Source organism: Aspergillus multicolor, assembly GCF_047715735.1.
Source record: "Aspergillus multicolor strain CBS 133.54 unplaced genomic scaffold BDW74scaffold_49, whole genome shotgun sequence".
In the NCBI taxonomy this organism is placed as follows: domain Eukaryota; kingdom Fungi; phylum Ascomycota; class Eurotiomycetes; order Eurotiales; family Aspergillaceae; genus Aspergillus; species Aspergillus multicolor.
In genome coordinates this window covers 1-24,435 of record NW_027396000.1, presented here as the reverse complement: position 1 = coordinate 24,435, position 24,435 = coordinate 1, and the positions used below count along the sequence as shown (strand labels likewise).

At 54.0% G+C, this 24,435-nt stretch overlaps 11 protein-coding genes across 11 annotated transcripts; 4 read left to right on the top strand and 7 right to left on the bottom strand.

Moving 5' to 3' along the window:
* Positions 1-632: 632 nt before the first annotated feature.
* On the top strand, positions 633-2,346 carry BDW74DRAFT_183690 (uncharacterized protein; the record flags this gene model as incomplete). Its single annotated transcript, XM_073730582.1, has 5 exons — positions 633-806; positions 861-897; positions 954-1,398; positions 1,813-1,968; positions 2,031-2,346. The coding sequence occupies 5 exons, from the start codon at positions 633-635 to the stop codon at positions 2,344-2,346; spliced, it is 1,128 nt and encodes a 375-aa protein (XP_073578165.1).
* A 2,715-nt stretch (positions 2,347-5,061) lies between these two features.
* On the bottom strand, positions 5,062-6,613 carry BDW74DRAFT_183689 (uncharacterized protein; the record flags this gene model as incomplete). The annotated part of the gene is made up of 6 exons (XM_073730581.1): positions 5,062-5,537; positions 5,612-5,676; positions 5,798-6,171; positions 6,224-6,291; positions 6,354-6,390; positions 6,440-6,613. The coding sequence occupies 6 exons, from the start codon at positions 6,611-6,613 to the stop codon at positions 5,062-5,064; spliced, it is 1,194 nt and encodes a 397-aa protein (XP_073578164.1).
* A 1,459-nt stretch (positions 6,614-8,072) lies between these two features.
* On the top strand, positions 8,073-8,588 carry BDW74DRAFT_183688 (uncharacterized protein; the record flags this gene model as incomplete). Its single annotated transcript, XM_073730580.1, has 1 exon — positions 8,073-8,588. One exon carries the CDS (start codon positions 8,073-8,075, stop codon positions 8,586-8,588), a length of 516 nt encoding a protein of 171 aa, XP_073578163.1.
* A 3,356-nt stretch (positions 8,589-11,944) lies between these two features.
* On the bottom strand, positions 11,945-12,691 carry BDW74DRAFT_183687 (serine protease; the record flags this gene model as incomplete). The annotated part of the gene is made up of 1 exon (XM_073730579.1): positions 11,945-12,691. The coding sequence occupies one exon, from the start codon at positions 12,689-12,691 to the stop codon at positions 11,945-11,947; it is 747 nt and encodes a 248-aa protein (XP_073578162.1).
* Positions 12,692-13,071: 380 nt separating this feature from the next.
* BDW74DRAFT_163435 (uncharacterized protein) lies at positions 13,072-14,024 on the bottom strand. The gene is made up of 3 exons (XM_073726109.1): positions 13,774-14,024; positions 13,536-13,709; positions 13,072-13,479 (listed from the first exon to the last, which is right to left on the bottom strand). Exons 1-3 carry the CDS (start codon positions 13,890-13,892, stop codon positions 13,359-13,361), a joined length of 414 nt encoding a protein of 137 aa, XP_073578161.1. The 5' UTR covers positions 13,893-14,024; the 3' UTR covers positions 13,072-13,358.
* Positions 14,025-15,955: 1,931 nt separating this feature from the next.
* Positions 15,956-16,944, bottom strand: BDW74DRAFT_171487 (glycoside hydrolase family 16 protein; the record flags this gene model as incomplete). Its single annotated transcript, XM_073727312.1, has 3 exons — positions 15,956-16,051; positions 16,111-16,559; positions 16,608-16,944. The coding sequence occupies 3 exons, from the start codon at positions 16,942-16,944 to the stop codon at positions 15,956-15,958; spliced, it is 882 nt and encodes a 293-aa protein (XP_073578160.1).
* Positions 16,945-17,257: 313 nt separating this feature from the next.
* fmaF (Fe(2+)/2-oxoglutarate-dependent oxygenase fmaF) lies at positions 17,258-18,085 on the bottom strand (the record flags this gene model as incomplete). The annotated part of the gene is made up of 1 exon (XM_073727311.1): positions 17,258-18,085. One exon carries the CDS (start codon positions 18,083-18,085, stop codon positions 17,258-17,260), a length of 828 nt encoding a protein of 275 aa, XP_073578159.1.
* A 254-nt stretch (positions 18,086-18,339) lies between these two features.
* BDW74DRAFT_109979 (NADP-dependent oxidoreductase) lies at positions 18,340-19,614 on the bottom strand. The gene is made up of 2 exons (XM_073721754.1): positions 18,743-19,614; positions 18,340-18,695 (listed from the first exon to the last, which is right to left on the bottom strand). The coding sequence occupies exons 1-2, from the start codon at positions 19,559-19,561 to the stop codon at positions 18,453-18,455; spliced, it is 1,062 nt and encodes a 353-aa protein (XP_073578158.1). The 5' UTR covers positions 19,562-19,614; the 3' UTR covers positions 18,340-18,452.
* Positions 19,615-19,827: 213 nt separating this feature from the next.
* BDW74DRAFT_163430 (F-box protein) lies at positions 19,828-21,964 on the top strand. The gene is made up of 3 exons (XM_073726108.1): positions 19,828-21,272; positions 21,322-21,677; positions 21,730-21,964. Exons 1-3 carry the CDS (start codon positions 19,833-19,835, stop codon positions 21,764-21,766), a joined length of 1,833 nt encoding a protein of 610 aa, XP_073578157.1. The 5' UTR covers positions 19,828-19,832; the 3' UTR covers positions 21,767-21,964.
* A 696-nt stretch (positions 21,965-22,660) lies between these two features.
* BDW74DRAFT_183681 (EthD domain-containing protein) lies at positions 22,661-23,068 on the top strand (the record flags this gene model as incomplete). The annotated part of the gene is made up of 1 exon (XM_073730578.1): positions 22,661-23,068. The coding sequence occupies one exon, from the start codon at positions 22,661-22,663 to the stop codon at positions 23,066-23,068; it is 408 nt and encodes a 135-aa protein (XP_073578156.1).
* Positions 23,069-23,205: 137 nt separating this feature from the next.
* On the bottom strand, positions 23,206-24,326 carry BDW74DRAFT_183680 (S-adenosyl-L-methionine-dependent methyltransferase; the record flags this gene model as incomplete). Its single annotated transcript, XM_073730577.1, has 3 exons — positions 23,206-23,980; positions 24,044-24,170; positions 24,227-24,326. 3 exons carry the CDS (start codon positions 24,324-24,326, stop codon positions 23,206-23,208), a joined length of 1,002 nt encoding a protein of 333 aa, XP_073578155.1.
* Between the last annotated feature and the right edge of the window lie 109 nt (positions 24,327-24,435).

Below are 24,435 nucleotides of genomic sequence, written 5' to 3'. Positions count from 1 at the left end.
GTGGGATATATTGGGGGGGATAAGAGGGCTGGGGTAGGATGATACTTGGAACCGAAAGGGGGTGTGTTTGAATGGCTTGTGGGAGACAACTATGAAATTATCGGGGCTTTTCTTCCTCGCGCTGGAATTAGTCAGAGCCTACATATGCTCTCGAGAAGCTCTTCCATATGGCTAAGGATCATCAGTGTTTCTTGCTAGTTCACAGGCCTATAATGTTCTGTGTACAGCATTGTTTCACGATGAGCGGCAGACAATGCACGTTTCTTGGCGGGGTCCGAGCGCGGGATTAGCAAAGCTAATCAAACGATATATCCGATGAAGAATCCTTCGCAAGCAGGAGAAGAGGGTACTTTTGTATCTTATCGCAGCTTGAAGGATGGGCTATGCCCCGAAAGAAGACCGAATGCCGGGCCCAGGCACGGTGCTCCGTAGATCAACGCTGCATCGAGGCAAGGGCAGAATGTCATTATATGTATTTAGACTATGCAAAGTACGAATTGGCCCGATTTATCAATGGGAGACAAGGAATTAAGTTGGGTCTAAATCCTGCGACAGCCCTAACGTTATCCCTTTATTAATATACACCACCAACCCCTGTCATCCACGTTCTTGCCGATATCTTCTCTAATGCCATGACAAGCCCCAGTCCGGCGTATCTAGCCGAGTCCAGAGCAACAGCGTTGATGGTCAACGCCTCTTTCTGTATCCCTATTGTCGTCCTCTCCACTTCTCTCCGTCTCTGGTCTGAACTGTATCTGCAAAGAAACCGCTTGAAAGTAGACGACGTGCTTATCATCCTGGCTTCGGTATGTTCCCAATATAGCAGAACACAATAGCCCATCTTTAATCAGAGAAACCAGATCACAAGTGTCGGTTTCAATGCAACATGGCTGCATGGTACGCTGTGTATCCCTATCGAACCCAACAACTCATACTCATTCTCATGTCTGTAGCAACACACTCCGGCCTCGGACGCCACACCAAAACCATGCAACAAGAGCACTTCATCCCCCTTGGAAAACTTATTATCGACACCATGCAGCTCTATATCATCTCCAACGCCTGTAATAAGCTCTTCGTGCTAGCGCTGTACCACCGCGCCTTCCCCGCGCCGACCTTCCAACGAATTACCCTCGCCACGGCGATAGTTGTGACGATCTGGTTCGTCGCCACCGAGCTCACCTGGACGCTGCAGTGCATCCTCATCTCGAGATTCTGGAAAGGCGCGGGTGACCAGAGTTGTTCTGCGATCGCGCCGGTGCTGTATTACCAGGATTCGAGCAATTTCGCGCACGATGTGTGGATCTTTGGCTTGCCGTTGCCGCAGATTAGGAGGATGCGCATGATTGAGAGGCGCAAGAAGGTTGGGCTTGCGGTTCTGTTTTCGGTGGGGGCTGGGTAGGTCGTTTTTTCTTGTTCTGTTCTGGTTTGGTAGGGTGTGGATGGTTAGGATATCTTGTCTTCCTCGAGTCTTCTGTATTCGCGGCCTGTGGGCACCGCAAGGACACGGGTACTAGGTATAGCACTGCAGCAGTGATAGACACCCAACCGCACTGCTGTCACTCATCGGAAGCTGACAAGCGTGTGGCCAATAGATCCTGCGTTCTCGGCGCCGTAACACTCGGCTTTGCGACTGACATGATCTCCTCGGATATCTCCTGTACGTCCTCGTCTGCGCAATTCAGCATATCCCCTGCAAACCAATCCACCTAACCCTGCCTTTCCTTCACCTCAATTCAGCCCATCCGCCCCCCTGCAGTTCCCCAACAAAAACACCAGCACACGCTTCCGCACTGACTAACCCCTCCACAGAGGTCGGCGTCCCCTTCGGCATAATCTCAAACTGGGGGCTCGTGGCCACCCTCCTCTGCGCAAACCTCCCCCTCATCTACAAGCCCAGTCGCCGCCTGGTTCCGGCGCTTCGCACGCCAAAATCAAAGCGGCGCATCGCATTCGCAGGGACGCGGGGTTAGCGTTGTCCCGGCAGGGCGCAGTCCGCATACGTGGTCGCGCTCGCTATCCCGCGTTAGCCGTGTGCTTAGACTCAAACGGGTGATGAATTTGAATGTTAATGCGGCGTATTCGATTTGGTTGGAGGTTGAGACGGCGTTGGGGAGTCGAGCGCAGCTTACTGCTGGTGGTGGTTCGATGCAGACGGGGACTGGGACTGGGACTGGGACTGGCAGTGGGACGCTATCGTCGGAGCCTGAGATCGAGCTTAAGAATGCAGGTCGGGTTTTGGTGGAGAGGAGGTCTGAACATATCGGCGCTACAGCTGAAGGTGCGGCTGCCCCAGGTGAGGATCATCTGGAGGGTTTGCACGGACGCAAACGGCCTCGTGCATAGGACTACAGGCTTAATCAATCATTCAGGGTTCATTTGTATAGTAGAGTGATATCATGGTCGCCTTTCCAGAAGATGCAGCTAAGGACGCTCATGCCATCTCTGAGGTTGATGGTGAAGAGATATCCCGGGCTGTTATCTGTAGGTGAACAGTTAGGATATCATTGAAAGACATCTGAAATACTGTATACAGGATACTTGGTCGTCCATCAGCAACCTTAGCAACAGCTACAAGTACCGCAAGCCGCCCTCTCCCTCTCTCTTTTGGGACCAGAATTCCGCCTACATCCACGAGAACCGGCTTGTTCCACGAGTCCCCGCGCTCGCCCGCACTTGTACTTGTAGATGGCCGGGAGATTCGCGCACTGGATTGTGGCGAGGGCGTACATATCACGACCGGGTCTGTGATACCCTGGTTTACGGCGACGCGAACGGCGCCGGGGATGCAGGAGATGTTGAACATATCCATATGGAAGCTGTCAGTTACGTCTCTTCTTGTGGAGCCCAGTATATCATTAGAGTACGGATGGAAGCAATAGGCCAGATAGGGCTAGGGCTAGAACGGGATGCGACAAATACGCAAGCCCCACTGGCAAGTAATATCTTCTTCTTACACGACAACACGCACATCCTCGCAATTAGCGGCAGCGGCAGAACATTGGAAAGATCTACACGCCCAGCTAGACTCGTCGCGGAGTGGTAGCACAGCTTGCTCGGGACGCCGGTGCATCTACCGCCGACCGAGTGGAATCCAGAAGCGCTGCACGGGCCGGCACTGCAGGATCCACGCGATTTCAAAGGTGAAGAGCCACAGAAGAATGACGGTGATAGTGCCGTACAGGATCCGTCGGAATATGAGGGGTGGGAAGACGCGGTGGTACAGATCTAAGGGCTAGGATGGAGAGTTTCGTGCAGATTTTGCCGATGAGGCAGAAGTGCACGGCGATGCAGGTGGGCTGAAGGCAGTTTTTATTTAAATTTATATGGTTGTATGAGAGCTGCGCAGGGTTGCCTATGCTAGATACTCGAGGCTCTAGAATCCTACGACTTCCCAGTAGCGTCCAAGCCCGTGTGATACGCCTGAGGTGGGAATCCATCCAAGTATATGTTGTATGTACAGGTAAGTGATCAGGTCATGAATACAAACCAGGTAACGGCACCAGACCAATACCAGCACCAAGGCCCTTGGGGCACTCGTCAGTTCAAAACGCACGTCCTCTTTCCAATGTGCTGGGTATAGCGATATGAAGAGTTAAGCTCATCGTAGCAACAACCATAAGGATATCGTCCACCGCCAAGCGGTTCCGGTGCAGATACAGCTCCGTCCACAGGCGCATGGATGTTGTGAGGGCCATGCATGGGATGGGGATGATGTGGAAGACGTATGGTAGAGCGAGGTGACTTTCGACTCGAGGTCGGCTAGGTGCTCGAGGCTCCCTACCGGTACCATGGTGGAAATGGCAATCATGATAGCGAAAGCGATGATTGAGGACTTGAACTCATAATGATGGGCGTATAAGTTTGTTAGGGGACAAGAAGCTGTCTGCAAAGTCTGCCTGTGTGACATTGTTTCTTTGTCTCCCGAGCCACCTTCCAAATAGTTGCGGAGATGCCGGCCATAAACTTCAGCAGGGGCAGCCACTGTTGTCGTATCCTGCACCAATGAAGATTCGGCCAAGGCCACCTTGTATCACAACACCCCGCCCCCTGCTGAAGCCTGGGTGAATCTGATTCTGTGGGGTTGGGCAACCCGGATACCGTACCTAGACTCCTCCAACCCCGCCGTACATTCAGAGTCCTTGACGCTTGGGTAGTACCATCCCCGCAAGTCAACTGAAACTTTAGGGCATCTGAAATCCCCAATCTTGGACCGCCACTCCAAGGTTGAGGTCCAGTCACATTCTCAAACTCCATTCTCCCCTTCTCCTTTCCCGTTCTCCTAACGAGAACGAGAACTGGAAGCAAGCCATCTGACTACGGTATAGCAAGCACGTACACCCAACCAGCCCAAAATAATAATACTAACAAGATAAATTGGTTAAGTAGGAAGGAACCATAGTAGACTCAGCAGGCGGAAGGTGTCGCCATTGCCGCCGCCGCTTCCTGCTTCTACCACATTCTCTATACATACTGTAGATATTGTACTCCGTAAGACAAAGCGAATGGATAGATACATTATCTCACATCCCTTAACTACTCGAGAATTATAAGAGGTTCTCTCTAGGGTAGTAACGTAGTTTGTACGGTCATTTTGTCTCCAAGGTGGCTAATTAGGGCTAACCGCACGAACCCTGAACTTTGATCATGACGAACTGAGCCCTGGAGCTACTCAAGGACGCATCTAATCCAACAACGCCCATAGAATAACAATCTCTAACCTTCCCATGTGCAAAAAGATGAACCTGTGGCCGTTCAGGTTGTCGGTCGTTGACTGGGGAGTCACGAGAGTCTCGGCGAAGAATCGTTCTTCTACTTCTATCCATTACCACCGACAAGAAAAAAACACTTGTCTAGTGGTGCTTTTATGAGAATACAGTCAGCTCAGGATTTCTACAGGGACTGCAGCATCCTACAGGTACCCATATTGCTGTGCAGAGTTCGAATGCTTGAAGATCTATTTTCGAAACAGTACCATATACAAAGTGCACCGCCCTAGCCAAACAAGTACCAAAGAAAACAACCCCAACGAACAGCCCGCTAAAGTTCGCGCTGACCCTCTCAGGAGTCATCAACAGCATTCTCATCCGCGATAGTGACAGACCGCTCCACTCGCTTCTCCACCAGAAGCCCACCGACATCCTTCAGTTCCATCGCCGGCTTTCCAGATGAAGATGTCTCACTTACAACGGTATCGATCGTCGTGGCCTGCGTCCCGCTACTCCCGCTCACCAGCTCACTTTCCGGCGGCAGCCGAATCGAATACGCAAGATTGACGTCCATGTTCATGTTGTGCTTGGCCCTCGGCGCCCGACTCACCCGCGACCGCGACCTCGACCGGGTATGTGGGTTCCGACCATGCGGGGGGATATGGCCGAGTCCGTAGACCGCCTGCGCGTGCTCATTGCTATCTAAACCCAGGGCTCGGGCTCGGCGAAGCCCCGCCGCAATGGGCTTGTAGATGATGGGGAGGTTGGCGCATAGGAGCGTCGTCACCAGCTCCCAGTCGGATACGATACCAAACGGGACGGCATCCCCTGAGTTTGTGGTCCTGGTTAGCAGGAGACGGGGTGTAATCGAAGGCCAAGGAGGCGGGATGGACTGGACGTACAGGTGACGTCTGAGGAAACCATACGGTTCGCCCACGCGGATCGCACAGCGCCGAGGACGCAGGATCTATGGCCGTAGAACCGGTTAGCAGAGTTCTACAATTTCTTCCACGCAGCAACGAGACTCTAAGGTAATTTGGGACGGCAGGAAAAAGGAATGCGGAAGGAGCGGGATTGGTTGGACACACGCAAGGCCAACGGAGAACAGAACGACCAGAGAGATCTTATTGCGGGTGGAAATCGCGCGCATCTTCGCAATGAGTGGGAGAGGCATGGTAAAGATCCACACGTCGAGGCCCACGTTGCTGCCCGTCTGGTAGTATAATGCAGCGCGGGCGATGCACTTGCCATCCAGGGTCTTATTCCATAACTTCTGCACGGGGAGGCACTGCAGGGTCCATGTGAGATCAGTGGCGATGAGCCAGAGGATTGTGACCACGCCCGTTGCGCTGGTAATGCGCCGGAAGGCCAGGGAGGGAAAGACACGGTAGTAGAGGGCCAGCACGGAGAGCTTGGTGCAGGCATTCGCAACGAGGTAGAATTCCATCGCAACAAAGATCACCTGAGATGGCAGCAGTCAGTTCGCAATCATAGCATGGGCAACGGCATGATACCTTTCCAAACGGGATCAAGCTCTCTTCCGGCATTGCCTGGGTGTGTCGCCCGAACCCATATCGCGGTGCTACCATAAGGGGAGGCGAGCCTGAGCATTTGCATTCATCGTTGGATACGCAGCGCCCGTACCTTGTAGACAAGTGGCATTGAAGCCAATAGTGGCGACCTTGTCCCACTTAGTGATAGTTTCGCTTTCAATCAAACGGGACAAGTACCGTAGCAATAAAGATGAGAACATCGTCCACCTTGAGGCGGTTATGGTGCAGGTACAGCTCCGACCAAAGGCGAAGGGAGGTGGAGAGGATGATGATGGGGATGGGGAGGGAGAGACCGATATAGATATCGATTGTTCTGGACTCGGCCACGTATTGTGGAATGGGGGTGGCCATGGTGAGGGTGGAATTTGAAGGAAAAGGGAAACTACCTCGATGACAGGGGCCAGGGGCATGCTGGTCTGCATTTAATCGGAATGGGAATTGCCTTAGAGTTCGCAGAGGGGTTGGGGGCACTCAGTTTCTTTGTCCGGCTCTGACCACTGCGATCACATTCTGTCCGTTGCCCAAATTCAGGGCCGATCGTTCAGGTCGTACAAGTGCGGCAGTTGATGCTGCCAGTCTTTGATCTGATACGAGTCTTGGTGAAAGCTTACGAGAAAGCGATAGGGCAACACGCACCCCTGCTCTGCACGGACCAGTGGTAGAGAGACCGAAAGCTGCTGAAAGGCCCTGACCGAGATGGCCAGTGAGACCTAGACGGTTCTGCAAATCCAATGCATCTCGCGACAAAATCGGGACTATACGGCATCGGTGGCGCTGGTTTTGGCATGATGAGACATCCCAGGAAATATGTACTCGCCTTTCATTCCGCATATAGTTCATTGACCCTCAATCGAACAACCTGCCAGAGGTAAAGTTGAACGGGGCACTGAACGCTCCAAGAGATGGAGTTCCGATCTCGATTGACAAGGAACGCATGACCTGGATGGTTCGTCCCTTCCCACATTAGGAAAAACGGCCCTTTCAAGGTTCTTTTCCGAGGATACGGTACGCGCTCTACCGTAGCAGCTGACTCTGATTGGCCGATCTCTTTTGTCAACACCAACCCCAAGCGGTGATTGGGGGCTCATGTTATGCGATACCTATCGTACCCTACCAGTGACTAGAATCTCTACCCACCACTCCCAACATCGAGTCCGACCACACACTCTGCCGTTAAGGATACTATAAAGGGCTGGCAGACGTATCATCGAACTCTCGAGCAAGTTCAACGGTATGGTATCGTTCGCACCGGAACGGGTCTGCCCGCAAAGGTGCGTAGGATCTGCTGATCCCGGGAGTTGGATATCATCTTAATAGCTTGAATCATCTTGGAGAGCTCAATTTTATCCTCGACGGAAAGCCACGGTGGTACTGCAAGTTTGCAATGAGAGACCGCGTACGCATTGTAATATGAAGAGAGAGGGCAGAATGCATTCAAGAGTGCATGGCACCCTGTGATTCATGAGGACTCATATTGAACTGACATCTGGAAAGCACAGGTCTTGCCATCCACAAGTCCTTCGCTGCGAGTTCAAGACACTGCTATCTTTGAACTGCGTCGATGCGTTGCCGCAAGCCAGATTGGTTTAAAAGGCGAAGGAGAACAAACAAACCATTTTGGGGCACACACCATCGGCTTCTCCAAGCTGTTATGGTCTTTGTATACATGCAGAACCCTCTGCAACCTCATGTCTTTGTCCATCGTTCAGCTACCACCCCGTCTAGTGACCATACCTCCAGACAGACCTCTGGCGTAAGTCAATTCTTACCTACATCCACCATCCCACCCATCCATCTCACAGTTCCCACCATGGCCCGCCCCCTACAGCCCTACATCGCGAAAACCTCCTTCGCCGGCGACATCTCTGTCAGCCGCCAATTCCAGCACTACCCAAAACTCCTCCCAAACACCGTAAACCGCATCCTCTTCTACCCGGGCTCATTCAATCCACCGCACCTGGGCCACTACACGCTCTTGCACCACGTCTTCACAAACGCCCCCGCCGACCTAAACCTCATCGCCGCCTTTATCTGGCCCCTGAGCGACGACTCCGTGGCGGCTAAGAACACGGACCGCGGGCAGGAAGACGATCTCGTGCTGACAAGAAAACAACGGGTCCAGCTCTGGCTGGGGCATGGATTGCCGGCGTACATATTTGTTTGTGAGCCGTCGATCGCGTCATTTAGATCGTCATACGCCGAGTGGGAGGCGCTGCGAAATAGACTTGCGGAGGAAGTTGGTCGGGATGGCTTGACTCTTGAGTTCTGCTGTTTGCTTGGGCCGGACTGTATTGAGAAGTTGGGGGGGCAGTGTCATCGTTCTTGAGGGTGCGATGCGCTTTTGAGCAGTGACGTTGCGCGTGGGTTGGAGATTTAAAAAGGGGGGAGGCGGGGTCCTGAACCGGATCGATGGATATTCCAAGTGGAAGAGGATTGAGTCGCGCTTAGATCGAGAGGTGGAGGTTTGTGTCTGTCATCGGTATCGCAGGACGAAGTTATCGCTTATGTTCATACCGAAGGCTACCAGTACTGTCACCGATACCGAGAGGGAAACGACTGAGATTAGCTCCACGGTGATTCGGAATTTGATTTGGGATGTGCCGCTTGATGAGCTGAATGAGGCGTTGAGCGAGTTGGTGCTGGCGCCTGGGAGGTTGGTGGAGATGATAGAGGATTGGCGCAAGGCGATGTAGTGCCGATGGCGAATGGTCCAAGAGGCGGCGGAATATGCCTAACAGAGACATTACAGGACTAGAAATTCTTAATGCTTTGTCGGGATTTATCATGAATTTGAGTACCAGAGAGCGTAGCGTATGATACCATAGTAGTTCCCAGTCAGTTCGAACACTCCCAGCAGCTGCACTATAGGAGTGTCAGGCAAAGTGGACATGGATTTGTCAGAATGGGCACTCTTGGTACCGGCAGGAGTCTGTAGAGAAACCATAAGAGGCAGCTGCAGTGTTCGAAGGCTGCAAATCTGGCCTGGACGGGCCAAGCTTGCTCGCAGCACGGAGTTAGACAAAGGGCCAACAGATGGGATTCCAAGGTTACAGCAGAGCCAGGATCTAGACTTGGTAATGGTTGGAGGCCGTCTAAACACTGCCTTGGACGCTTATTATCCAATTTTGCTGTCGTGGCCGTTCAATCGCATTGCATTGGAACCATCCCTTGGTAGACGCTGCAGTTGGCTGGGCCCTATTTTAAGGTACCATGGAGCTGAAAGACGGGCCGGGATTCCCTTCTTGAACCCATGGAACCGCTTTTCATACCCCATTGGTACGGATATATCGGAGTTCACACCTTGGAACTGCTGAACCATGATATCAGGTCATGCAAATGCATTTTGCATGATATCATTCATACACATATCCCCGCATACCCTACCCTACCCTACCATTCCCCATCTTTGCAAGTACCCGCCAGCACCAACCGAGCCCCCGCCAAGATGACACGCATCCTGGAAACATATATTCAGAATATCCAAGGCAGCAACCAATTCTTCGACCGCGGCATAACGCACAACATCCCGCGTCTGGACGCAGACCGACCAAACCGCATCATCTTCTCCCCCGGCAGCTTCAACCCTCCTCATACGGACCACCTCCGTCTCCTACCATACAGCATGCGTTTGATAATAAAGCAACAGACACTCATGTCGCAGTAGCTGTGGTATTTCCGCATAGCGACGACCATGTCAAGGGCAAGTTCCGCGACTAACCCGGGGAAATTATCCTTAGCAAGAAATAGCGGGTGAAGCTCTGGCGTGGCCACGGGCTATCGGATTAGTACTGGGTGCTTGATGGCGAGGATAAGGACTGGCATGTTTTTAGAGCGAGACTGATTGAAAACGTTTCACGGGATGGATTCCACCTGGAGTTTTGTTGTCTATGCGGGCCTGATATCGTGGGGCATAGTGATCTCCTCCCTGATATACCTTGGGGGTGCAGGGAGATTTGGTTTAGTGATGTAAGTAAGGATATGCATGTTACTGTTCCTGGTTAGGCCTCGTTAAAGCGGTTGGATGAATGTGGGCCCTGGAAGAGGAGGTGGTTGATTGTGAAGGTCTTAGACAGAAGGCTGTGACGTATGTTTCTCGTGCTTGTGTTCTGTCCTCTGCCCTGCAAGAAGATATGGTTTCTATCTTCCAACGGTCCGTTGGTGTATAAGGATCGGCCTACAGCCAATTGGCTTTTATGGCCCAGCGGTATAATGCGCTGACACGGTCTTGCCGTGCTGACGTTGTTGAACTTGAAGATCCCATACGAAGGGACGGGATGATCGAAGACATCCACAAAAGTCTGCTTGATGCTGTATCACGGGTTTGGATCTGCCACCGAGCCGACACGCCTTGTTCGACTATCAGGTTTATACCGAAGCCTGGCTATGGCGGCCTGGAGACGACCCTTCTGAACCCAACTTATTTGATTACTGCTCGAGAACACACCACGCGCCCTGGCAAGAGAGTTGCTTCCTGGATGGGCACTCGAGCCGGAGATGCTTCTGAGGATGGTTCATGGTTCAGTCTGAGTACACTGGGTATAGTAGTTGGGGCTTCAGCCGCCTCTAAGGTATCTATGACTATGATACACCTAGTCCGAGCCACGCTATCCTCCCAGCCCTGAACCTATTGAAATCACCATAACCTGCTAAATGAAAGCCCGCACATGCCCAATTTTAACATAAAACCCAGGCTAATTGACCTGGCATATTCCTTGCTCCACGCTATAATGCTAGCAGTAACAAGAACACGGTTAATGACCGCAGGAAATCCACTATCACCAGTAAAAGCGTCCTTGCCGCCCCCCTTCAGCCCAGCACAGAACATACTATCTGATGATCTGACGCTGCAGTGCGTGCCGGTGTCTTGCAGTTTCAATAATGTAATCCCATATCCGTTCTTTGTATCTCCATTAGTCTTTTGTCCACCCCTATCAGGGCTTCCTGAGCGAGGAATTTCCCCGTTTCCCTCGCAATTACTCCTGGCAGGGTCCATGCCTTGTCCCGTCTACATGCCGCGCGTACTGGGCACCTAGATAGCTACCAAGGACCGCCTGGCTAGTGGAGAGTTCCGGATGAGCTCTCAAGTGAAAGCCAATCTTCACAAGCCCAGTCGGCTCGATTAGTCCGAATAGGGCAAGACGGTGACAATTGATTGTTCAATGTTCCTACAATCAAAGTCTCCTGTTCTTGTCATATGGAGAAACTAGGGCTTATTCTCCGGCCAAGCCCGCATTAATCACCGGTAGAGAGCATTGGGCCTTGATCACAGCCATCAGTGGGAGTTATGACGTGGTTCTTGCTACATTCAAGCGTGTTGTCGGGTAGATTCAACAACTGCTGTGTCTCAAGGTCAACCTGAATGCCTTCAGTACTGATTAGGGCCAGGGCTACTTCCAGTGTTCTGCTATCGTGGCGGTACCCTCGACCACGTCTGGCCGGTACGCATCCAAGGCAGAGCTAGCCATCCATTGTTGAGCACAGTTACCAGGATTGCCCCTATGTACATATGGTAGACTACTTCGCTACTCCAGGCTATTCCTGGGACTTTTATCACGCGAAACAGTTTGAGCATTGGGACATCGACGCAGGACGAGTAGAATTAACGAGGGAGACGTGCAATATTCCGAACAGCAACTGACAGACCCCAGCGCACCGACAACACCCATTCATCCTCTTCCATCCTCAAAGCCCCGTAACATCCAAAATAAACTCCCTTACCGCCGACACCCTCGTATAAACCCCCGGATACGCCGCCTTCGCGCACCCCTCCCCCCACGACACAAGCCCAACCAGCACCCCGTCCACCACCGCCGGAGAACCACTGTCGCCCCGGCACGCATCCTTCCCACCCTCCGGCACCCCCGCGCAGAACATCTCGTCGAGGACATGCACAGAGTAATCCTTGTACGCGGCCACACACGTCCCCTGCTCAACCACGGGCACCGTAACCGCCTGCAGCATCGGCGACGCCAGCCCCCCCTGCGTCAGCGCGCCCCACCCGGAAACCAGCACCTCGTCGCCCGTGGCCGGGCCCGTATACCCCATCTTCGGGAGCGGGAGGGGCTGGATCGTCTCGCTGTACGTGAGATCTTGCGCCAGCGCCACAATCGCAATGTCCGGGTTTAGCTTGGCGTCGTCGTAGTCCGGGTGCACGGTGACGCTGGACGCGTTGACCACCACGCCGCCGGATTGTGTGCTTTCTGAGCCCGCGCGCACGGCGAGGCGCCAGGTTGCGGCGCCGACGACGCAGTGCGCGGCGGTGGCGATGTAGTGTGGGCTGAGGATCACGGCGCCGCAGTGGAAGGCGTTGTTCATGCGGAGGGTGGCTTGGTAAGGGAAGTCGGTGATGGCGACTTGGGAGCCGCCGACAATGGCCTTTTCCGCGAGGGATAGGAGCGGGAGGGATAGCAGGGTGATGAGGAAGTACATAGTGGCGGGGGGTCTGTTGGATACGGAATTGATTGGTCTGATACTCAGGGTATATTCTCTCCCGGAGAAGGGTATGCTATCCTGTTGCTTTCTGGAGTCGAGGTGCGTATTTGCTCCTTCCCTTGCGGATGCATCTTTTGTGGGATTAAATAGAATGGTCCCATAGCTTCATATTGCTCTTTGTCGATGATATCGATGAGGGTTAACCTGCATGGACGGGACATGGCGGCCAATGACAACTGCACGGACTAGGGCAAGCTCTCACAGACCCAATCCGAGAGCGAGCAATTTCCCCGCAATCTACGAGAGCTTGGACTTCTTGGTCTCATGATTCATTCAGATAGGAATAACATGGGCGATAGGGTTTTACGAACGGAAAGGTAGCCTCTCATCGATTACTAGATACGCCCGTCCACAGCAGTTACCAGGATCAGAGGACAAAGCATAAACTTAAATTCACTAAAGCGAGCCTCTGCATTCGCATGACAGCATGGGAAAACCCAGTGCGACCTGGGGAAAACCCATACCAAGGCGTACTAAGTCACTCCGAGCCCAGGATAATACCAACGAGTCCATATATACAACCAGGAAGCCCCGCAAACACATCCTTGCACCCCGATGAAAGCCCGCCTCTTTCATTCTCAACCGCTGACTGACAGCATCGTGATCAGGGCCGGTATTCTCGCACCGGGAATGTGTCGGTCTGGGTAATGATGTTGGGTCGCGGCGTGTTGGGCGCGTCTTCACATCGAGCAACATAGCGATGGGCACGGAACCTGTACGAAGGACTACACAGGGACAGCACGTTAGTAGGGCCAGCTACGGGGTAGTTACGGGTACGTACTGGGCCGGAATATGCGCATTGACACTGTCTTCTAAGATGGTATAGCGCCCACTTGCGGTATCGACGGTGGCAATGAACTGGCACACGTTGCCGCCGTTGTCATCATGGCCGCCATCGTAGTTGGTGAGATACAGGTTGAAGGTAGCCGGCTCGTCGGGGTCACTAGGATTGGGGCTGGCGGTGATGAAGTAGTATGTCAGAGTTGACTCCGGTCATAATAGTGGATAGGGTAACATACGTCCAGGTGACTGTATTGTTTTGGCCTAGGTCAAGCTCAATATCCCTACGCGGCGTGTCGAGCAATAGGGCTCCAGAGGCAGCCACAAAAGCGGCGATGGCAGCGAGGCTGAGGCGCATATTGATGATTGCGAAACCGGGATAATATTGATAGAACAACTTAATGATTGATGCGGGATGATGAGTAGAATTGAAGGCAGCCCTCCACGGCTACTTATAGTTGTAGTATCTGCCTCATTGCAGACCTTTGATCCTTCGATCGTCTAGACATTTGCTCCTCGGCGGCCGAACATCAAGCTCATCGTGATAAGGTAGTGCAGTTTGCAATCGAGCCAGGGGGCTCAACCAAGCATGCACGGTAGAGCTGGGACCGCCAGGTACAGGTCGTACAGCAACGCTCCGCGGCAGTTGTGAGACCGCCACGACAGTGCTATGTTGGGATCCGAGTACGGGCCGGGGCGAGGAATCAGGGCTTACGCTCCCCTGGTCATCCCGGGTTGGTCCCGAGTAGCACACATCACTGGGCAATAGGAAGCTTGCGAAGCCAGCGGCCCCCAACATGGCTGTTCCACATATAGATCAGGCGCTCTGGGGCAAGTTGGGTGCAACTGCGGCAGTTACATCAACGCCGTCAGCTGAGTAGACCGGCATGCAACCTCTTTGGGAGAGACCACCAATAGGTTCGTTCCAATGGATTGTACCTATGGTCCAGGTGGCAACCACATCTAACACCCTCCTTCATTCCACTGTTCCAGCCAGTCAGCAATAGCTCCACTGGGGGTGAAAGCTTACTTGAGCCCCTACTCCGGGTTCAGGGGAAGCTTAACATCCTGATCCTGACTGGGCACGGCATATCAGGTTGGCCTACCATCGCCCTCGTTGAGGGGTTGTGAAACTGGGGCAATGGACATTAATGCCGAGCTATATCTTGAGCTCCGAGACACTCAATGGCACTTACGTCCGGAGTCTCGAGCAGTCTTCCCATCGGAGAAGCTATGTCGCCCCTTCCGGTATGCGCTGTGACCCTAACTCCAAACTGCAGGAAGCATCTATGGATACGGGCGTGCTGCAGACCTCGCCTCAACAATAGCTGCCCGGTGAGCGTTGCTGAACAATGGCTAACAACTAGCCTTCTGTGACACCGAGCCCTAGTCCTACAGAGGCAAGCGCCTCAACTGACGTCGCATGCAGGGTCACATCATCCGGGCAAAGCCTCTGGGTCGCGATCTGCATGCTCCGGTGGATGGCTCTTCTAAAACACATCCTCGGAAGTGCTTCCGCTGGGTGGCAGACGTGGATATGGAGTCACACCCAGACGACTGGAAACATCTCCTCGGAATCTTGGTGATTCGCTATATGCCTGACAGCCTTGCACCACCGGAACGAACAAGGCATGTCTTTAGCGCAGTCTTTGACGTAGCGAGCGTACAAATCCCGCAGTTCCCAGGGTTAATGCAAATCACGAAACCCCGAAGGAAACTTGATAGAGTCTATGCTTAGTCTTCCTAAAGAAAGCGGGCCATTGCATGCCGCGCACGTAACCCACTATATGTTATTGGTCCGGAAGCCCGAGACACCGGACGCATAATGATGGTGTATTATTGCGCCCGACGGGGCAGTCGAAGCCTAGACACCATCCGAGTTCTCTTTCGGAAGGTTAGAGTACCTTCTTCAGAGCATGGGGATTGACCAGGTGAGAACGAGGAGATTCCGGAGAAACTCATCAAACCCATATCACTGGGAACAGTGCAACAACTCACTGTACTGTGTTCGAGGGAGTCCGAATTGGGAGATGCGTTCCTGACATCCCGAGAATACAAAAGCCGAAAGTGAGGCATCCGATGTCCCGTCTCGAAAGGTTGAATGTCGGCAGATGAATGGGAGCTGAGGTGTTACGCCTGGATATCTGCGGATGTAAACACAGTCTCGGAAGGAGTGGACGATCGTACTTACCACCTTTGCGAAATCAGTGCACGGATGATACGACATAGGCAGTTAGGTACATAAGCCGGGCTTGTCTAATTCAAGCTGGAAAGTGCGCAAGAGCAAAGTCTTCTCATAATACAAATGATGGGACATGACTGGACATCGGCAAATGCTAAGAAGCTAGAGGTTACATCCATCGTACATTTATCACCATATTCATCGCACCCAGACGGCCCGCCCTAATCAGAAGAAGCTCCCTACGCGGTGTTGTAAAGAATCTCAATCCACTCGATATCAAGGTACGTCGCAGCCCCGACCTCAGGAGTGCCCGACCACTCCCCACCGTCACCCCACTACGCGTCGATCGAATCAGCAAAGCCCACCCACCAGCCAAAAGCGCAGGGACACTCACAATATTCGCAATGAACGTGCTCGGGCTATCGGGAACGCCGTACGTCTTCTCCTCCGCCAAGACGCCATTGACATAGAACGCGCTCAGCCCGTCCGTCCAGTCAAGCCGGTGCTCAACCCAGTCGGTCCACACCGCGCCGCCGGGCATGCTCACCTCCGTCGACGCGCCGGGGATCTCGTTCCCCTCGTCGTCGAGACCGGGCTGGTTCGTGTAGTGAATCTGCGTCGTCGCGTCCTTGGTCAGGATCTCGATGTCGCTCTCCGTCTTGTCGTCGTAGTAGGTGAAGATCCCGGCGCAGGCGCCGGATGCGCCGCGGATGCGTGCGCGCACGGTGATTGAGGCGTGGTACATATCTGTTACCTTGGAGTCGATCTCGGCGGTGGAGACGAAGTCGCTGTTGCGGTAGGAGCGCAGGGTTAGGTGGGTGTTGCTGCTGTCTGAGTCATGTTCTGGGATGATGTTAGGATGAGGTTATGGAGAGGGGTGGTGCGGCTTACCGATGTAGACATTGGCGTTGCTGTACTGCTTCCTCAGAGGGAACTCGTCGGTGGCGTCGGCGCCCCAGGTCTGGATGCCAAAGTCGTTGATGAAGGCGTCGGAAGTAAGGTAGCCTTCCTGAACGGTGGCAGCAGAGGACTCGGCGTCGGTGTTGATCTTGGCCGGCTCGCTGGTGTAGAGCGAGCCGGTGTCGTCGAGGCTGCGGAAGTCGTGGTAGATGCGGTTGGCGTAGGTGGCCGCCGTGGTGCCGGTGGTGGTGTAGCCGCTGGCAGCGGGGCGGCAGGCGGCCAATGCAGCGCCGGAAAGGAGAACCGAGGCTTTGAGGAGGGTGTTCATGGTGGGAGGAGAGTCGGGACGATGTTCTGAAGACATGGTGGGCGCGAGCAAGCTATTTATTGTGTGTTCAGCTGTAGCGCTAAGGAACGGACCCTTGAGCTCTCCAGTATGAGCTAAACAACTCAGAGCAATAAACAGTTCGACCAACTCCACTCGACGAAATGCAATTTCAATCCGATGCAAATTGACCAATCAGCGAAGCCCCAGCCAGGCACCAGGGGTGAAGAACCAGAACGGCCCCCAAGTGCTCAGCCCCGGCCCCCACAGGTCGATGCTTCGCCTGCCTTGTTTTCTATCTACGGAGCCTTCTAGCCTACAGCGCCTCTTTCGCTTCACGCTTCTTCAACCCATAGCCCATCTCCGACGCATTCCCAGAGTTCGCAGTGATGTTGAGTCCCAGTAAGTCGCGGAATTCCGGGCTGAACGAGTCTCTCGCCTCTTTCGAAAACACCGCCGTCCAGTTCACCTGCTGTCGCAAGAATGGCGCAGTGTAGAACCCAAACAACAGTGCACGCTCTTGATCCTTTGTGATATTAGCCCCCGACGTATGCCAAACACGCGCATCCATCGCGACAATGGAGCCTGCCTTGGCGACAAATGGCTGAAGCAATCCGGTCGCATTCGACGGCACCTGATCCAGGCGCTTCCACTTGTGACTCCCGGGGATACAGAGCGTCGCCCCGTTCTCAAAGTATACGTCAGAAAGACACCAGATGATGTTGACGCCCCAAGCGTGCTCCCAGGGCTCGGGAGCGACGAGCGACTGGTCAGAATGAAGCATCATCGACCCCGAGCCTGGTCTCGCGATGTTGGCTGTGAAGTTCGATACAAGCAGTTGGTCTCCAACGACCAGTCGCGCGATCTCAAGAGCAGCCGGATGCTGGATCAATTCGCGGAACACTGCGTCTAGGTCCATGAGGTAGAAAACGCGAACGTTTGAGCTGTTAGGGTCCAGCGCAGGCATAAATAGGTCTGCTCCTCGTCGCTGGTTCTCTTTGGCTGCAGCCCAGAGTCGCTCGTACACGAATGCGATAGTGGGTTTATCCAGGATGTCGGGAATAACAGCAAAGCCATCGTCGGCAAGGCTCGCCTTTGCGGCTGCCACTTGGTCCGCATCGAGCTTCTGCATAGGGATCGCCATCACGATAAATCTGAAGATGAAGACAGTGACGGACGCAGGAAGAAGCATGAGAGCATTGCATTTGTCTCTTGAATGCTTCAAGCCCGAGGCTTTCCCCGCTCTCTCCCGCTCTCCCCCGCTTCCTCCGCAGCGCCCATGCATAGCTCCCAATGGCAGGCGGATATCAAGTCGATAGCGCAGGGATGATCGTGATCCAGCGATCGACAGCCGGTGTAGCTAGTAATCCGGCGTCGCTACTGTCAAACCCGTCGTGTTCCGTAACCAGGAAGCTCAAAGTCGGCCATATGTGCGCTAGGTCACTATTGTACAGGACTGGTACATTCAGGGGTATCTAGATAGTCAGAGATTATTACAACGGAGACCACGTCTATAGCTTCGCCCGAAGCGCCGTCTCACTGACTGGAGCCACCTCAACCATCAGCTTTCCGGTGTTGACACCAGCATAAAGATCAACGAGTCCCTTGGGTGCTGCCTCGAGGCCGCCGGTAAGAATATGATCCTTGCGAGCAAGTTTCCCTTGGGCTAGCCAGGACGAGAGTTCCTCACGAGCAGCATCATACTGCTTGGCAAAGTCGAAAACAATAAAGCCTTTCATCGTAACTCGTTGAGACTGCCACTTTTTAGTGCTAGCATGATAAGCAGATAGAGGAGACTCACGATGACATTCATAACGCTAGCCGGTCCCTTTGGCTTCGACGTGTTGTACTGACTAATAGCACCGCACATCACAAATCGAGAGAAGGGGGCGGCCCGCGCAAGGCAAGCGTCGAGGATCTCACCACCAACGTTGTCAAAGTAGACATTGATATACTCAGGTGTGGCCGCCTTCAATTGTTTCCTCCAGTCGGACGACTTGTAATTGATGGCAACGTCGAACCCCAACTCCCTCACCAAGAACTCGCACTTGTCGTCAGACCCAGCCAGACCGATAACCCGCTTGGCCCCCTTGATCTTAGCAATCTGCCCAGCGACCATACCAGTAGCCCCTGCAGCTCCAGACACCACAACCGTATCCCCGACCTTGGGTTGTCCGATCTCAACCATCCCAAAGTACGCCGTCAAGCCCGTCAAGCCAAGAACCGACAACGCGTCGGTTGGTCGGCCGCCCTCGGGAATTGCAATTTTTTCCACGTCTCCCGCTCCGAGAATCGCGTATTCTTGCCATCCGGTGTACGCCGAGACCCAGTCTCCGACCTGGAAATTCGAGGTGAGGTTACTGCCCACGGCAACCACCTGGGACATGCTCACGCCGCGCATGACGGCGCCGATCTTAACGGGTGCGATGTAGGAACGGCTGGCTGAGAGCCACTGCCGCATGGCTGGGTCGAGCGAGAGGTAGTGGACGCGGACGAGGACTTTGTCGGCGGGGACATGGTCGGGACGGGCGACGGTGCGGAGTCGAAAGGTGCCGGATTCCAACGAGGGGTTGATGGCGTCGGTTGGACGCTCGTGGAGAATGATTTGCTTGTTAGACATGTTGATAATAAGAGGCAATGATAGAGAGAATATAGAGAGGAAACGAAATCAGGAAGAAAGCGAGAAAGAAAACGCCCGTCCCCTGGAATGAAGAAGCCGAGGTGACAGCTGCCAGATCTCTTTCCACCATATGCCGAGGTTCGTCTCAGCCAATGGCCGTAAAGCGAACTGATTGTTACATAAGCAGCCCATTACATCATCAGCACAATCTTGAGTCCCCTCCTACAGTCCAGGCCTGCAGCTTCTTCTCTCTCCGGCCAAACCGACGGATATGCAAAGCACCGCGCCCGTGACAGATCCCCTCGCCATCCTCCCCCCCGAGCTGGTCCTCCGTGTGCTGGAGTTTGCCTCGCTCTCCACCGTCGCCTCGTTGACCGCCGTTTCCAAAGCCTGGCACCAATTCATCGACCTCACCCACCAAGACGCCATCTACTCCGTCCTCTCGAAAGCATTCACCCCTCCCGCCCCCACCTTCTCGCGATGGTTCGATGATATCTCCTCCGCAAAGCGTCAATGCGAACGGCAGAGACTCCTCGCCTATAATTGGGCAGCGAACAAGCCCGTAACGCGTGAACGTGTGATCCAAGTCGGGAACAACCCCGTCTGGCGGTTTCGAGCGGACCTGAAACGTCGCTTTGTCGTGTCGACTTCCCATGCCGGTGGCCTGAACGTGACCGATATCGACTCCGGCGAGATTCTCTGGCAGCTGCCCTCGACTTTCGACACCGATAGCGAGTATGCTGTTCGCCCGTATGCGCATCTAGAATACCAGGATGGAATGGTGGTCTTTGATCGCGAAGGAGATGCGGTGGAAATATGGCAAGCGGACCTCGACGGTGCTCCGCGCGGGGAGTTCCGCCGCATTGCCGTGCTAGATCATGATTGTCAGACCAGAGGCTTCCAGCTCTCCTACTGGACGCTTTGTGTGGTGTCGACGCAGGGGCAGGGTTTCGTGTACAACATGACCCAGCGACCTCCCACACTGAAGACCTATTTGACGATTGAAAACGATGCGGTCGGCCATTTGGATCAGAGCCACGACGTTGTGATTTACTCCATGGGCCCGCGAGGCTACCACGTCCACAGCAAGGCGTCCGGGGAGTTCTTGGGTGCGCTGCAGCCGTCACAGTGTGTGGACATTTATCACATCCGCCCTCCCAAGGCTGGCTCTCGTTCAGCCACCGAACGGTTGATTCACAGTCTCGCGACGCATGATATGCACGGTCCAAATGAGCCCGTCGGCCCGCCATCCAACGACCACCTGGCGCCGATAAGACTGGGCAAGGGCCCTCTGCCCCCGCCGGACGATCCGGATCATGTTCGGAACGTTGACGATGAATGGGGAGCAGGTATGGTCAACGGCGATTTGTTCGTCGGTGTTTCCCGCGCTGGTCGAGTCTTTGTTTGCTCGGACTGGCGCAAGGCAATCCTTGGCCCAGCCAACCTCGCATCTTGCAGCGCTGTCATCGAGTGTGAGTCGGACGGGTCAACCTTCGACCTGGGCGGTTGGTTGTCGGTGCGCAACCACCGCCTGATGTTCGAGGTGCAAGACCGGGCCTATGTCGTCGCGCTTGACGACAACAACCGAATTCAAAACATTGATAAGCCGGATCGCGCGTCGTACTCCTTCCTCACTTGCTCAACGCCCCAGCTAGCCGTCCCCGTCAGTTTCATGGCATTGTTCGACGACGCCATCATGAGCACCTACACTGTAAGTTGCGGACCCCTTAACGCGGTACACTTAGGACTGAAATATGTAGACACTCGGTCGCCGACAACAACCCCCCAACCGTCCCGGCGCCCCAGATCCCGGTGATGACACAGGCCCCATGCGCATCTTCCCCACCAAGACCATCCGCATCCTGAGTCTGGCGCCGGACGGTACGCCAGCCCCAAGAGCACAGGGATCCCGTCTGTGGAACCCGGATCCTGAAGAGTCGATTCCACATCCTGCCGGGCGCGAAGAGGAGGTGCGGTCTCAAGGTCTCATCCAGTTGCTAAGTATGCTTCGAGAGGAGTATGACCAAGACGAAGAAGAGGACGCAATCGACGAACATGATGACGGAGACGGAGACGGTGCGAATGATGAAGAAGGAGAGGGCTTCACGGACGAAGAGTGGGAGGACATGTCTGAAGACGAGGATCATCGTCAAGCTAACTCAACCTAGACTTGTAACATACTCTCTCTGCGCAGTAAAGCGGTGACTCAGGCAGTCTTCGCCTATCGTCACCAAACAGACCGCCGAGTAAACATAGAGATCGCGTCCTGAGCCCTGCAACGGGGTCCCGCGATGCCAGGACCTTTAGATGTACCATATACCTGTCTACTACCTACACAACAAGTATTATCATCTGCGACTGACAGGTTCAGCTTGGTGAGGATGCAAGTGCAGCTTCACCCCCTCGTTATACTAGCTGGTGTCTTTTCTTCATCACTGCCGTAGAACGTGCCACATACTCTACTACTATCTATTCTAGTCATTACAATCAGATCTCTCACTTTCATTATTTGTTGAAGATCCCATCCCGTCCCGTCCATGTCAACAGCACGACGCTGGAGATATATATCCACACTCGTGGCTGATACTTAACCCCCTCCATGGCACGATCCATTAGGCAGCGGATACAACGCAGAGCAAAGCGCAACAGAGCATACAGACGATCTCGGAGACACCCTTGACAAGTTGATAATATGGAAGTGCACCTATCAACCATACCATCAAAGTTCAAACCCCCTCGCCATCCAGGTGGGTCCTATCCAGGGCTTCCCACTGGCTCTCGCATCAGAGACTAGGACGAGCAATCAAATGAGCATCAAGAAACCGACTCTAAAGTGGAACCCTTCCTTCAGCTGGGGCTGAGACCGAGTCGGCCATCAGTATCACATTACTCAGGCATCGTGTTGTATATGGTATGCAGTATCCATACCGACCATGAGGTCCAGGCAGGTAGGGAGCATCTACGGAGTAGCTCTACCGGTCTATAAAGCCACTCTCTCTTCCCGCCAAAAACACTCCTATGATCCCATCACCAACAAACTCCTCCTCATTCCTCTCAAGATACACAGCCAGGCTCAACTCACCCGCGAACAGCGATACAATGCCCTTTAAAGCCCTCCTCTTTCTAGCCCGCAAGCCGGACCTCACCCCTACGCAGTTCCGCGCACACTATGAGACCGTGCATGTACCACTCATCAAGCGCCTCGCGGGCTCTGACTTCCCCCTCTCGCATCGCCGGATGTACCTCGCCAGACTGGAGGGCAAGGATGATACATACCCGGCTGTTGTACTCGCCGGAACGCAGGAGGATTTTGACTTTGACTGTGTCACAGAGTTGACGTTTGTCGACGAGGACGCGTTCAAGACGTTCTTTGGGAGGCGGATGGAAGCGGGCATCAAGGAGGCTGTTGATCGGGATGAAGGGGAGTTTTTGGATGCGGGCAGGTTAAAGCTTGTTGTTTTGGGGGGTGTGGAGGAGACGATCTCGGAAGGCGAGGGCGCCCAGTAGCTCAATGCTATGCAAGATTCTACCTTGGGTGTATGCGTGACAATGACAATGACAATGACAACTTGATTATCATGCACTGGCCCATGTATCAAGGCAGCAAAAACCATATCCATCCTGCATGGAAATAAACACCCCCGTCAACGCTTAACCGCCTCGAACAAACTCGTCGACCCTGGCACAACAACACTCGGCCTCCAGACCTTGACTAGCTGGAACCCCGCCTCTTCCAGCAGAGCAGTAAAGTGCGCCTCGGTGCGGTTCAGGGCCGAGAAGAGCGCCAGCATCGTCATGTCCATCCAGGCGTCGTACAAGGACACGCCTTCCTCGGCGACAAGACTCTCGTTCAGCAGCAGGACAGAGTCATCATCCATCGCGTCTCTGATCTGCCGCAGGATCAACAGCGCGTCCCTGTCGGGCCAATCGTGGATCACAAGGCGGAGATAGTACGCCTTTGCGCCCTTGACAGGCTGCGGCGTGAAGAAGTCATGCCCCATTGTCTCAATGAGAGACTGGTCGTGATTGCAACTGGCCTTTTCGATGATGAACGGTTGATCTTGCAAGATAGCTCTGCCCGGTAGAACCGAGGGCGGGAACTTCTCTCTAAACGAGGCAAGGTCCTTCCCCGTGTTTCCGCCGACGTCGACAAGAATGACGTCTTCCGACGATTTAACACGCAGTCTCTCGGTGACCGGGTAGTACTCGAACCAGTTCTGCCCAACGTTGCCCGGGTTCACGGCCATGACGGTGTTAAGCGCTTCCTGCAGGCGCGGCTGAGATGCAACCCAATCGAAGTACTGCTTCTCCGTACGCATGGCGTATTGAAAGGGGCCGTTGCGGGTGTCGGTTGGGCTGGTGTAGCCGTGCTGGAGGAAGTAGTTAGGGAGCTGGGCGGGGGAGGGGGCATGCGAGGCGCTTTGGGAATGGAGGTTAGTGCTGGTATATGATTGTTATTACGAACAGAGGGTAAGGACGTACAGATGGATGGCGATATCTTTAAAGGGGGAGCTTGAAACGTAGGCCTTTGCGATGGGTGTCATTTTGTATGTCTTGATACCAACTTCTGTGAAGATGCGCATTCCGACAAGGACGCGCATGATGCGGACTGTATATGTTAGAAGCTATGGCCTGACTGCACTTGCGGCATGGAAATGGTCTTACGGATGAGCAAGGGGTCGGCCTTCGTTTGGTCCGCGATCTGGTCGACGGTAAACGACGGGCTCCCGCTTGTTGCCTTGACAGCGGCATCAAACAGTCCCATATCGATAGCGGTGTTTAGGGTTAGGGTTAGGGTTAGGGTTAGGGTTAGGGTTAGGGTTAGGGTTAGGGTTAGGGTTAGGGTTAGGGTTAGGGTTAGGGTTAGGGTTAGG

What these genes read in the sequence shown, in the direction of transcription:
- BDW74DRAFT_163435 (XM_073726109.1), bottom strand. Translation starts at nt 13,892, where the DNA reads ATGCGCCTCAGCCTCGCTGCCATCGCCGCTTTTGTGGCTGCCTCTGGA. An exon ending in AACAATACAGTCACCTGGAC is followed by an intron (nt 13,710 to 13,773) that starts GTATGTTACCCT and finishes CATCACCGCCAG; the next exon opens with CCCCAATCCTAGTGACCCCG. An exon ending in AATGCGCATATTCCGGCCCA is followed by an intron (nt 13,480 to 13,535) that starts GTACGTACCCGT and finishes GTCCCTGTGTAG; the next exon opens with TCCTTCGTACAGGTTCCGTG.
- BDW74DRAFT_109979 (XM_073721754.1), bottom strand. Translation starts at nt 19,561, where the DNA reads ATGTCTAACAAGCAAATCATTCTCCACGAGCGTCCAACCGACGCCATC. An exon ending in CTAGCGTTATGAATGTCATC is followed by an intron (nt 18,696 to 18,742) that starts GTGAGTCTCCTC and finishes AAAAAGTGGCAG; the next exon opens with TCTCAACGAGTTACGATGAA.
- BDW74DRAFT_163430 (XM_073726108.1), top strand. Translation starts at nt 19,833, where the DNA reads ATGCAAAGCACCGCGCCCGTGACAGATCCCCTCGCCATCCTCCCCCCC. An exon ending in CCATCATGAGCACCTACACT is followed by an intron (nt 21,273 to 21,321) that starts GTAAGTTGCGGA and finishes TGAAATATGTAG; the next exon opens with ACACTCGGTCGCCGACAACA. An exon ending in GAGGGCTTCACGGACGAAGA is followed by an intron (nt 21,678 to 21,729) that starts GTGGGAGGACAT and finishes AACTCAACCTAG; the next exon opens with ACTTGTAACATACTCTCTCT.